A 13,094-nucleotide genomic window follows, 5' to 3' on the forward strand; every position below is an offset into this window, starting at 1 on the left:
AACAAGGAAAGTATGCAATTCTCTAGCTGCCTGGGCTGAGCTAAAGATTTGACATTCAGAAGTATCTAAACACAAAGTTTAAAAGAAAAGTGAAGCACATTGTGAAATTTGAAGTGGAAAATTGACATACTTTTTTAATAAATATCAAGTCCCCTTGCCCACTACATAACTCTGCCTTGTAATGAAAACATTTTAATAATAATAACAATAATATAGCAATAATAGAAATAGGGTCCTAAAGATATGAAGACAAATTTGGAAGAGTATATGGAAGTTACTAATTAAAAACTTGCCTTCCTATATCAGAGGAGTACACCAGCTGCTCTAACATGTACAGACTGCTCTGTCTGACACCTGCATGGAATGATGCCATTGCTAAGGATATGATTCAAGATCATGAATTCAGATTTAACTCAACTGCTGCTGCTTTAGTTCCACTCCAGTGGACCAAAGAACTGCAAAGTGCAGGAACTCGCAGCAGAGTGTTGTGGCTTTACTCTTATAAGTACCTAGAAGAGTTGTGTACATTTGCAAAGACAGTTTAAAAGGAAAAAGCACAGAATTTAAACAGTTTGAGGGATACTGTTTCAAAGATCATTAAAACAACGCTGTAACTAGCCATAAAGGGCATTCCATTCTGTAAGATTAGCAGCAGATTACTACATGATTAAATTGTCTTTAAAATTTAAAGGCTTATATTTATGGCTTTAAGTGGTAAACTAGTTTTATCAATGATGAAACAAGGTGAAAGAATAAAGAAAAGAGACTGAAAGTCTGGAATCGACTCTAGGAAATAAGTAAAGATCTACATGTATATCAATGACAGATTAGTCTGTTATTGCTGAGGAATTTAAGTAGAGGTGAATTCCCCTCAAGGTGCTAAAGTCCCACTTGCCCTCAGGCTCTGCTCAGTATCTGACAGGAGCAGTGACTAACTGCACTGGTTCTAGAAATACAGCAAATCCTGTAAAGAAAGAAGCCAAACTGAATTCACAAGAATGTTCAATCCTTTACCCTTAAAGGCTTTGCTTTGACAGACTTTGACACAATGAACTGTTTAACTACCTGTAAGCAACCAGCTTTGACACATAATGATTTAGGACAAGAAGCATGCAGTGCTTGCTGAAGGAGACTCATGTCTTCACACAGATGCTCTACTGGATGAACCAGTTAGTTGAACTAAACATCTATTGCAGCAAAAGCACTGGGCACCCACTTAGATACAGTGTAGTACTCCCACTGGGGTTCTTACAACAGCTCTTGTCAAAAGATTCATTTGATTTTGGTAATAATGCATAAACATACAAGATGTGCTTAACTGCTATATTATTTCAACAGGAAGGTATCTTCTTCTGAAGAGCTTTCAGAAAGTATTGAAAAAAAAAAAGATATAATTTAATGAAGCAATTTACATAACCATGACTGACAAGCAGCTGTTAAGGTTTATAGGAAGACAGTAGAAGAATTAGGTTTGATTTCATGCACAGCTTGAAAAAGTCAACTCACAGAAGCCGGACTGCCTAGAAATATATCAGGAAGGTCAAATGCAGTCAGACAAAAATAGTTTTCAATGACCAACATAATTTAAAGTAGCTCCTGTGGAGTAGTTCAGTCAACTTGTTGCAAAATAGAGATTCAACCCCAGTATATTTCCAGGAAAGCCAGTGGGCAAAAGTGAAGGATAATGTCATTTTGTATTTCCCACACAATCTCTTCCTTCTGGATCACACACTAGGTTATTTTTGCACTGAACTTTAAAAGGAAGCAAGTTATAATAAAAATGCCTGCTGTGAAATGCATCCACAAAGTAAAAATAAAACTAAAGTAACTAAAAATACTGTGGTGTGCAGTCTAGAAAGAACTTTTAAGGAAAAGGGAAAAAAAAATCAGCGGAACTGCAAGCTGTGTTGGGCATTAACAAAACACAATAGGCTAGCACAGGCAAATGTATCAGGCTACATTTAATATCCTCCTAGGCTGACACACCACTGAGGGTGAAGCTGTAAGACCAGACGATCAGGTAAAGTACACATGAATTTGGTTATACCAAGTCTGGGCCTGCACAGAGCTGCATCAGGCCTCCCAGTGCTCCCAGTTCTGATGTAAGCATGAACCAGGTCAGCTTGCATGCCTCTAGGCCCACAGTAGTATTTATCCATCTACTGGATATTCCACCCATATATCATTAAGAGCATAGCACACTACAGATTTGGATTTCTGTAGGTGACTTGCTGATACCCCAAGTACACCCCAATTTTCCTAGTGTGTTCTCCATTACCAGCATTTTTCAGATGCTGGGCTGTGCCTTCCTAGGATAGTAAAAAAGCTCCTGGAAAAAAGAAAGATTAGAAATTGTATGTTCAATTCCATGTCAGGAGAGCCTAAGTTCATTTCCATTATTTAAGCTGGCTGTGCTTCACAAGAACATCATGGGCAGTACAGGTCACTATGGAGAGGGACAACAGGCAAAATGTTGGGATATGCTGCTCAGTATGACTTTTAAGAACACAGATTAACTCACTCTCTCTAAGAGGGCAGACAAATGGGTATTATATGCTCAATATATCCTCCATGATTTACAATGTTCCAGGAAACATCATTGTCAAGAAAGTTTTATGACAATGCCCTCCTCATTTCAATTAACTATGTAATTTTAATGCAGTAAACAAATGAAGATCTCAGGGATGATTAATCAAAATCCTACCCCTTCACAGGTGGTTCACCAACCAAAGGCAAAAAGCCTGGTCTACATCTGAAAACGCAACCATCTGAATCCATAGGGATAACAGACATTTGCATTTTTGGCTGAAACAAAAGCTTCAAGGCCATCACAATGAAAAAGTCTGACATAACTACACAGCTTTTCAAAGTCTATAGTTGCAAGACCTTCTTCAGCTAAAATTCTGATACACAGGCTGAACACTGTCTTTTATCCATTCGACCATTCCATCTCTGAATCTCTCCCATTAGTTGCTAAATTAATTTCTCACATTTACCTTTTTTATTTGTGTTTCTTCCACTCATTCTTTCCACCTGAGAAATGGCTTCTTCCCAGCAGCTGTTGCTTGCCTGGATATGAGGCTGAATAAACTTTAATTTTTGTTCCAGAACCTGGTGGGCTTCTGTTGTCAACTCAGGTGTCTCCTTAGTGCTAACAAGTTTTTCAAGTTCATCCTCAAGAATTATTACCCTAAGTGATGAGGAGATGAACAGCAAAAAGTAATAATAAATATTTGACTTCACCATTCCTTCAAGTATTTAATTTAATATACTGTTATTTTCTTCAAGTTTTAAGAATCTAACTCAGCCAACTCCTCAAAGATGCCCCAAAATTTTAAAAGCAAAATTATTTTATCTACATCAAGAGACATTGCTCACCTGCATTCATTACAGCAATTTCTATATGTCAGATTAAAGGAGTAGGACAGTCTCAACTATTTCACCAAGGCAGTGACAAATCTTTAAAAGTATTCACTAGGTAGTTACTATGACCTGAACATTTTTATAAAGCATTTGATATGTTGCAAAATGAATGGAAGACAAGTAAGTTTTCACAATTTTTTTCAAGGGAGTGAAAAAAGCATGGCAAGATCTTAGTGCACTGCTTATCTTCAAATGTTCACCAGCTACTTAAAAGAATAACCAGGAGAAAATATCAGATTCCATACTGGAATCTTTGAGCCCATCCTGTGTGAAGATATGCCTATGATTGAAATAACTGTATGTATCTGCCTTTTTTTTCTTTTCAATCTGGGACACAAGCTGACAACCCAAAGAACTTTCAAGCCTGAAGCCTTCTTCCTATCAGGATACTCCCTTAAGTCATGTGTGAACTTACTCATTGAGCAGTGCCTTGAGGTGAAGCTGCAAGCTGCGAACTGCTGTCTGGAGGCTGTTCAGCTCTCTTGACTTCTGCTTTGTTCTGCTTGGCCATTCCAGACCCGACTGATGCTGAGTTTCGAAGTACCGATAAAACTCGTAACTTCTCTTGAGCTCCTCCAGGCAGGAAGCATGTGTATGAGGTAGGCCTTGAGTCACATCAGACAAGATGTGATGAGGCAGCCGTTCAGGGGACACCAAGGGCTTGGGGGATGCGTTGGCTGGGGAGAGGAGTAGCACCAGCCTCCTGAAGAATTCTGAGCTCTGCCCTACCCAGAGCTGAAAGAGGACCTGCAAAACAGGGTAGGATTAGCTCTGTGCACCTGGGAAGACAACCAGCCTCCAAAGTAAGTCTACAGAGACACCATGGGAAAACGTTGCTTGGCCAAGAGCAGGAACTTTGAAAAACTGCAAAAATCCACTGATTGCTTTTGAAGGGCATCCCAGACCATGTGGTGTTCAGATCTTGTGAACCTTAGGTGACTGTGTAATTCTTTGATGAAGGATATTAAATGCAATTATGCTCAGAAGGTTGTCAGAGCCCTAAAACCTAAAAGTTTTGTTATTTGCTGTAATCTCCACATACCCCACAGCTCATAAAGTGCTGCCAAAATTCCAGTGGCACCAAAGACATTTTTTCCCCTTATAATGCCAAGCTATCATTTCTATGATCTACTAACTACTGTATTGCCCCACACCCAACCTTGAAACATCAGTCTAACTGCACTGTACTTCAACCAAAAACATTCTACATCTGAAGAAAGCTGACCTAACTTGCTAACATATATTTTTTCAACCAAAGTGAGAAATTCCACCAATATCACTAAGGAGAAAAAGGCTTGTAAGAAATGAATCTATCCACAGTGTTATATGTGGCACTAGAGAAGCCAGTCCATCTGAGGGAAAGGCAACCCACAATTTCAACTTGTAGAGAACTTCCAATGAAATCAACTACTTTCTTAGTTTAGAGAATGCTGTTTGCTCAGTAGACCATGACAAAACAGCAGCACCTTGTATCTCCAAAGGAAAAGAAAAGGTTATGACACTTTTCTCTGCAATACTGGCCCTTATTAAAAGGGATCAGCAGTAGGTGAGTATGAGGTGCAGTCTGAAATCTGTTCTCAAGCATTCCAGACCAAGGAAGACAAAATAATTATTCATCATGCTTTTGACATACCCATGGTTACATAAAAAATACTTGGATGCAAACTGATAAAATATTCCGAAAGAAACAATAATAAATTCATTCATTTACAAAAGATGCTCATGAGAACTAAGAACATGGAAGGACATGACATTAATTTGGGGCACACATGCAAGGCTGTGGTTTGGCTGGGTGCAAAAATAAAATGCAAGCAAATGGGCAGCAATCACTCAAGTGTCCCTGAACATGTGGTTCCCTGGATAAAAAGTCAAAAGCTCATGCTATAATAAGCACAAAAGAAGACAAATCCCTTCCACCAGGCATAAGGCAAAAGCAGTGAAAAAGTAGCACACAGAAATAGTGGACTTCAGGAACTGATAGTAATAATCCAAAACCTACCTGAAAAAAGGCACAACGACGAGAGAAAAGGAAATTCCAGAGGTATTTATGGTTGTAAGTAACTTGCTGAGCCAATGACTACTGACGATTTTTACTGACATTTAAACTCATGCAAAACATCCAACTGGCTCTCCTTAGCGTACATTAGTATTATTTTCTTAAGTCAAAAATTTTCACTCTTTAAACTGGTTTACCTCAAGGACAAGGTAGCCAAAAGACACATGCTACATTTGTCATATGGCCTAGACATGAGCTTGAACGAAAACTAAAATATTAACCAAATCTGGATATATCTTTGTATTCTACCTGCATTTTAATATAAAGACAAGTTCTCTCAAATGAAAGAAAACTGAAGAGGACTTCACATACATCCAGGGCTCACAACACAAATATGTCCCAAGGTTATGAAAGTATTTTATTACCTACACAGGAATCTGCTTAGGATTGATTTATGTTAATTCAGTTTGGTTGAACTACACCACACCCAGCCTATATTGCTGTTTGGTATGAGTTAAAACCTCTGAGATTCACTAGCTGTGAGCTTAACTGTACCCAGAAAGCATCCAAACCTGTCTAACTGAAACAGATTTCAGCTAAATTACTGCAAACTGCAGGTAAACAAAGACTTAGCTTATAAGCTTGGGCACCTCTTTCTGGCTTCTTGTGCTTGAAAAGCAGTGGGTAAATTAGCAGTCTTGCATGGTTGCAATTAGAACTTCAGCTAATGAAAAAGGTAAGAAGAAAAATCCCAAAAGCTTCTATCTATTGTAGCTCTTAGCTTACAACTAATTAGATAAAGCCTCAAAGCTTAGTAATTACTATTACGGGTAACATTTACTGTTAGAACAAAAGAAGTCAAGGTCCATAAATTAAGTGAAAAAAAATGCAACAAAAGCCAACCCCCTAGAAACACAGAAGTCACATAATAACAGAATTTTCCATTAAAAAACAATGTTAAAAGGGAACAGCCTTAGCAGAGGACCACTGGAGTGTAGAAAGCTTGAATTCAAATGAGATCTTCCTTCCAACTGCAAACATTGACTCATGCAAATAAAAAATACCTAACATCCCAAAGCAAAATAGATAAAAAGGCCATTATATGGTAGTCATTCTGTTCAGTTCTAATTTTTTCAGAGATCAAAGAGCCACACTGGCTCATGGCAGCAGGGGTCCAAGCTTATGATTTCCACTGTTCAGTGTAACGAAACACAGCTATTCCCTTTGGCAATTGCAACTAATTTGTATCTTCTGATGTCTATCTTTTTATTCACGTCAAGAGATTTAGCTAAAAGAGATGTAAGTACAAATCTGGAAATTATTTTTCTCAGCTGGGATCAAGTGAAATCAGAGAGCAAAAAATCATGTTTAAGGAGATTGATCAAGCTGATTTTAGAACACTGACTTGAATTCCCATGATATGCAGAAAAAAATCCTGATGTTGTATTGTGCAACATCTCTTTTACTACATTCAAAAAGAAATGCCAAAAGATGTAGAAACACATGGTAAGAGACTGATTACATCTCCCCCTCAATTCACTGTGTGAATACTACAGGCTAGTAGTAACATACAAGCCACAGAGCTTTGTGACAACTGGAAGATTTTCACCAGGAGCCTGCATGGATGGCTGTGTCCTTCTGGGAGAGGTTACCTTGAGTGCAGGCAAGCTGAAGCCATCGGTCAGATCGTGTGCCTCCTCTTCAGAGACCTGCTCCTCACTCAGCCCCAGGCCCAGCTCCTTAAAGGGGACTACACAGATGTAGCTGGTCACATTGTCACTCTCCGAGTTCAGAGGGTAGGTTTAGCTGGAGTTAAGGTGGTTAACAAAGCCACTTTTGCATTAAACACACAGAAAAGGAAAAAACCCACACCTCATAAGGTTTCATATTCCTTGCAATTTGTATGAAAGCAGATTCCTCTCAAATCCACCTGAACCCTGTCTAACTGAACATTTTGCAATTCTTATTCAGAGCACAAGTTCTACAAGTTCTTGGAAGGATGAGAGATAAGACATTGATAAAAGTGACTAACCTAAGTCGAAATACAAACACATAAAAAGAAACAAAACAGATTGATGAAAAATCCCTGCACTAATTTCGAGCGAGCGAAACAGCTTGCTTTTAAACATGAAGTTTCCAAGAGACAGCTCATGTCAATCTGAAACCAGAAACCATATATTTAACAGAGGAAAGAGGAGAACAATTATGCGATTTTAAGTTTCAAAGGAAACCTGTGCTATAGGCCAAACTCAGGATGATGTGAATTCCTTGAGAGTTCTGTCTCTGGATGGACTGCTCAGAGATCTTTACAATAACTGGTCTTTGACACTTTAGACAGTACTGTGAGTAACAGGAGCTCCCTGACTGTCATGCCACTAACTTTATTGGTTACATCACTGTAAAGCCACCATGATCTTACCAGGAAGAGCAATGAACTGGTATCAATCAACACTATTCAGCACATTTAAATTCTCAGTAGGAAAGCGTACATTTCTAATCCTCAAAAATGCTTAAAAAGTAGCAGCAAGCACAATGTAACTGATACCAGAAAACAGATAAAATAACTTATAGACTAGGCAGTATTTATTCCAAAACAGCACCACTCCCATGCTAACCCTAGGCTGGGGAGGAGGAACAGTTCAAGATTTTTGCACATTTTTCAATAGTTACCCAGTCACAAAATAGTAAAATCTGTTTTAAAACAGAAACTTAACAACTTATGGTCATAAGCACAAAAACACATTTGTTCTACAGAAATACATATTTTTGTCAAGTATTCATGGAAATAAGGCATTAACTTAAAATATGAGTTTTTTTCATTTGTATTGTGATCTACAAACTGAATGCTCTCATCTCTTACACATAAAGCCTATTAGAAGCATTTGTCTCTTGTCTATGTTTTTTGGAGAAGCTAAAAGTTCCATCAGCTTTCACTCCCAAATTTTCTACATGCTAAATTCTCATAGGATTGAACTTGTAAACATGATTTGCTCAAGAAAACAATTACCACTTGAGTAAAAGAACATTGCATAAAAAAAATAACATTCTGTGTCCCAGGACACAGAAAAGCTAAGTGTCCAGGATCTAAACAAAGACATTTCTTCCTACTTTCTCCCCAAAGTCCAGAAAGAAAGAAGCCTATTAAGTGTACAGACAAAAACCTGCAATGCAAATTAATTAGGAACAGAATATTACTGTTGCCACCAGCAGCTGCCCCTCATAAAGTGTCTACTGCACATGAACCTGACAGCATGCCCAGCAGATGGAGCACGTGGTAACTCAGATTGCAGTCAGGTCAAAACCCTTCAGAGGACCACTTATCTCAGAGACTAAGTGTATTCCTTTTTAATCTTTTTCCCATAACAAGTCATTTCCAACAGCATGAACTCCACTAAAACCAGTTTGGATGTATGTGAATTTCTAACTCACACCAAAAAGGAATTCCAGGCAACATTTCAAATGAGTCGTTTGACCACAGGAGCCACTTACTGATAATGTCTCAGCCAGGGATTCCCAATAGCCTCCCACACCTCCTGCCCTGCCCTCCTCTCTTACAGCCCTCCCACTCCCATTTTTATGGGATAGATGAATGCAGACAACTGATCCCATGTCCCTATTACCTTCCTAAGGACCAAACTTTCAGATAGTTTAAACACATACACACAAACACATACACAAACACATTTCCTTTGTGCACTTTGATCTTGCAGCAAGTATTTTTAGCAATAGTGTCTTATATTAAAGACAAAATACAGTAACTAATCTTAAGTTAGTTAAATTTGTCTACATCTTTGCAAAAATATTTCATTTATCTGTTAAACTCACATTCCTTCTTAGCTTGGAAAAAAGAGAGGGCAAATGTACTTAATAATAAACTGACAAATCCAGAATAAAATATCTGTACAGTTTAGCAAATATTGCTAAACTCACAGTTTTAGTGGAGTAATGATAACGTCATGTTTCTGCAAAGCATCACCATGAACAAAACTGTGAACTAAAACTTTCAGTTGTCTGTAACAGGTTCATCAGAAGGATCTCCTTCTAACACATTTGAGATACACACTAACATAAAAGCCTAATTTGCTGCAGCTAAGTTTGGTAGAAGAAATAATACTGATGGCTATAAAATCTACCCTTAATGAATTAGCATAGAGCAATATGTCCATTTCACTTGTTTTTACTAATTTATTTATAGTCACTCATTAATGTCTATGATTAAGATTCATACCTAGATTTGACAGATTTTAAGACTCTGCCCAACATGTTCCAGCTCAGCCCCTCAAGTATATTTTCTTCCTTGTCTCTCTTGAAGTTAGAACATAAAGCAAGTGACTTAAGTTCAAAGCAGTTTCCCTTTGGCTTCCAGTAGGATTAGTCTTAGTGATTCAAAGTATGAATGTGATACTTATCTCAGAAATAATCAAATACATTGAAGCATATGTTTAGCAACCTACTTAAGGCTACTATCAAAAAAATCTCTGAAGGCAGCAGAAAGCAAAGCAACAAGCTCCACAGTTTGCATTTGTTGACAAAATGAGATACAAATATTTATAAATGTTTTTAAGATTAAACTTTTCTCCATTTTACTCTATCTTTTTAAGGGCTGGATTTAAAACACTGTAGCATGAAAATTCACAGTAGAATTTTGCTCAAAGTCTACATTGTCTGCACAGTACCATTCATTGAAATTACTTTTTCTGGTAGGAAAGAATAACCCACTGAAATAGATTTTGCTTATTTATCTATTAAGACTTTTTTGATTTAACATTACATACATGCAATCTGTCCTAGAAAACAGTTCCTGAGAGAACTGTTTTCCTGAGAGAGGCTGTTCAGCTGATTTAATTAAGCACATATAAATGCACATTTTCCAAGTGGAGAAAACTATCTTTATTAAGCCAGAAATAAGTAAACTATCTTGTTGCAGATTAGTTTTAAAAGGGATATTCTGACAGGGAAAACTTGAAAAAATAATGAATCTACAGATATTTCTAGTAAGTTCTGAATATATAAGGATGTTTTAAGTGAAAGCTTAAATCAAAATATTCCTTTAATTACACTAGGAAATTTAACACCATTTTCTACAATTCTTTTGCCATTGTATCTAATAATGTATATGTCTCAGTTGAAGACATGTTTACCGTGGTCTTAAGGCAACAATTATCTTCAATGCATTATAAACTTCAATCTCAGGCTTCCAGGTTTATTAGAAGAAACACAAGGATAAAGGAAAATAGAACATACATAATGTTACCATCCTTTGGCAGGCCTGTGTACCACTCAGAAGGCCCAGGCTAGGCCCTTATTCTGATAGCTGGACCTTACACCAAAAGGATGTCTGGAGTTGAAGGCTCACCACTCTTCTTGAGTGACAAGTATCATGCCCACGTTGCAGTCTCAACTGAATACTGTGAACCAAGGAAAGCAAACTCCAGTATGGAAGTTTACTTCCCATTTATACATGCACATAAATATTTAGATGAAATGCACACTCTGTGGTTCAAAGCTGTGCCTGGCCTATATTTTTGCTCACACTCACATGAAAATATCACTTCCTAATTCTTTACAGAGAAAAATCACACTAAAAATGATCAGCCATCACTTAAATTGGAACTAAAATTTGATCTTTAGTGTATTAGCTGGGCAGATTCAAATTTTGCTGCCCTTGAGACTAGGAGTTGTTTTGCATATTAAATTCCAATTGAAAATGGTTTCAAGAAAACATAATTTGATTTTTCACTCATCCAAATACAGAGATACACCTGCTCTGCAACAAAAAATACAAAGCAGTATCCAATAGAATAAAAAAAAGTTTAAACAGAATTATGACTAATGAGGGAAAGTAGGTTTTGGTATTTTTAAATGCAATTTTGTAATATTAATCCAATTTTTACATATTTGGAACGTTTCTCTAATGCCTTTTTCTCTATTAAAAGCATTTCGGTTTGCTGTTGCAGTGTAAATCACTAATAGTGTTACTGTATTCATATATCTCCCAAAGCTCAGAAAAAGTAAATTTTAAATATCAATTCATTAATTCATACTCAAACACCCTAGAGGAGTGAAAGTCGAGAATATCTTCTGGGTTTGTGCAAAGCAGAACTTACTAACAGGAACTGTAAAAGTCAGAACAGGAATATCATTTCCAGACTTTCGATGGAAGTTCCTTTCCTTTAAATTATCAGCATTCCTTTCCTTCAATTTATCACCTCACTCCTTTATTTAATCTCTCCAGTTCCTCCTCTTCCTTGCTGTAGGCCAGATCTGTGCTAACAATCCAATGACAGACACGAGCATTAAAGTTGTCACAAATGGCAGCTGTGAATGCTTTCAACGTGAAGGAATCTTTGGCTCCTCCACCATAAGAATACTATTTCATTGCACAAGGCACTGGAATCTGTTTGAAAAATGCTCCTTGCCATCAATACTCCTGTAATACATGTAATGTTTTGGGGCATTTATGATATGCAGGGGAAAAAAACAACTTGGAACTACCATAAAGCTGCTCTTAATTATCCTGGTGGGGAGAAGGAATCCTTCACATGCTACCACTGGTTTTGACACTATATTCTGCACAAATGTAATGCTTCTCTTTCTATTTGCCAAGAACCCATCTATTTGTGCCAACCCTTACTACCACTGTGATATTGGCATGGTAATTCGGTGTAACAGAACTTCCATCTTAAAAAATTTTCAAAGGCAGCTATACATGTCAAATTATCCAAAGTAAACAAAACTTTCTTCTCTTCCATTCCTTAATTTAAAAGCCATTCCTTAAATTTAGTAGTTCTAAAAGTAGTGGACAGTCTAATACACACCAATATTTCTTGAACCTGTAACTTTCTCAGCCACAACAATTATACACCTGTGGTAATCACTGCTGGACTGACTTTTCCCCATGCTGGAGGATGTTTGGTAAGGCCATGTTAGCTGATCCTATTTTCAAGACCTCTCTTCCCATGTTCTTAAAAATGATTCTTGACTATTTTCAAGCTAGGTATCAGTTGTTCCCATCAACATGTCTGAAACAATCAGAATAATTTTTTCTTTCTTTAGAGTAGATAAGCCTCATTCCTCAGAGCGAAGTCTTGAGCTCAGCATGAGGATGCCTATCCCCTACAGAAATTATTTTGCAATAAATTTGCTTCCAAGTGAATGTACACACTTGTAGCACTGTATGTGTCACTGTGTGTGCACACAGCATCAGTCAGTATATCCATCCATTTGTCAGACAACATTTATACATCAGTATTATGTTCCAGGAAGACAAAAGAAGTAATTTGTCATGTCAGAATTTCAACACTTGCATTATCACCAGCTTTTGTTTCCTTGCATGTGGTTTTTTTTTCAGATGAGGAACATATCTGTCTTAAATTTTGCTATAATTTAGGGTGAAAACATTGTTATTTACTATATAATACAAAAAGTACAATAAACATAAGAAGAAAACTTGAAATGCTAACGCCATTAAAGAAAGCATACAATTCACTGAAGGAACACAGATGTACTCTGACTCAGAGTAAGATCTCCTCATTCTGAAACATGCCTTTTGACTAAAGTAATGTAATCATAGTTTCACCTAGGTTGTCTGAAACAGAGAACCAACTTACTTTTGAACATGGGGACGTGTAAAAGGCCATACCGTTCAGAGAACAGGATATTTTGATGCAAGGGA

The 13,094-nt window shown here is 37.2% G+C and overlaps 1 protein-coding gene across 1 annotated transcript in view; it reads right to left on the reverse strand.

Moving 5' to 3' along the window:
- The window catches only part of VEZT (vezatin, adherens junctions transmembrane protein), a gene marked incomplete at its 5' end in the record, with an annotated part of 39,022 nt that overhangs the window by 7,291 nt on the left and 18,637 nt on the right, over window positions 1–13,094 (reverse strand). Inside the window, 3 exons of the mRNA XM_009080673.1 lie at window positions 2,997–3,190; window positions 3,839–4,170; window positions 7,072–7,219. Coding sequence (XP_009078921.1) covers window positions 2,997–3,190; window positions 3,839–4,170; window positions 7,072–7,219 — 674 coding nt within the window. The remainder of the gene's footprint in view (window positions 1–2,996; window positions 3,191–3,838; window positions 4,171–7,071; window positions 7,220–13,094) is intronic.

This window comes from Acanthisitta chloris, unplaced genomic scaffold (assembly GCF_000695815.1).
Source record: "Acanthisitta chloris isolate BGI_N310 unplaced genomic scaffold, ASM69581v1 scaffold10258, whole genome shotgun sequence".
Lineage (NCBI taxonomy): Eukaryota > Metazoa > Chordata > Aves > Passeriformes > Acanthisittidae > Acanthisitta > Acanthisitta chloris.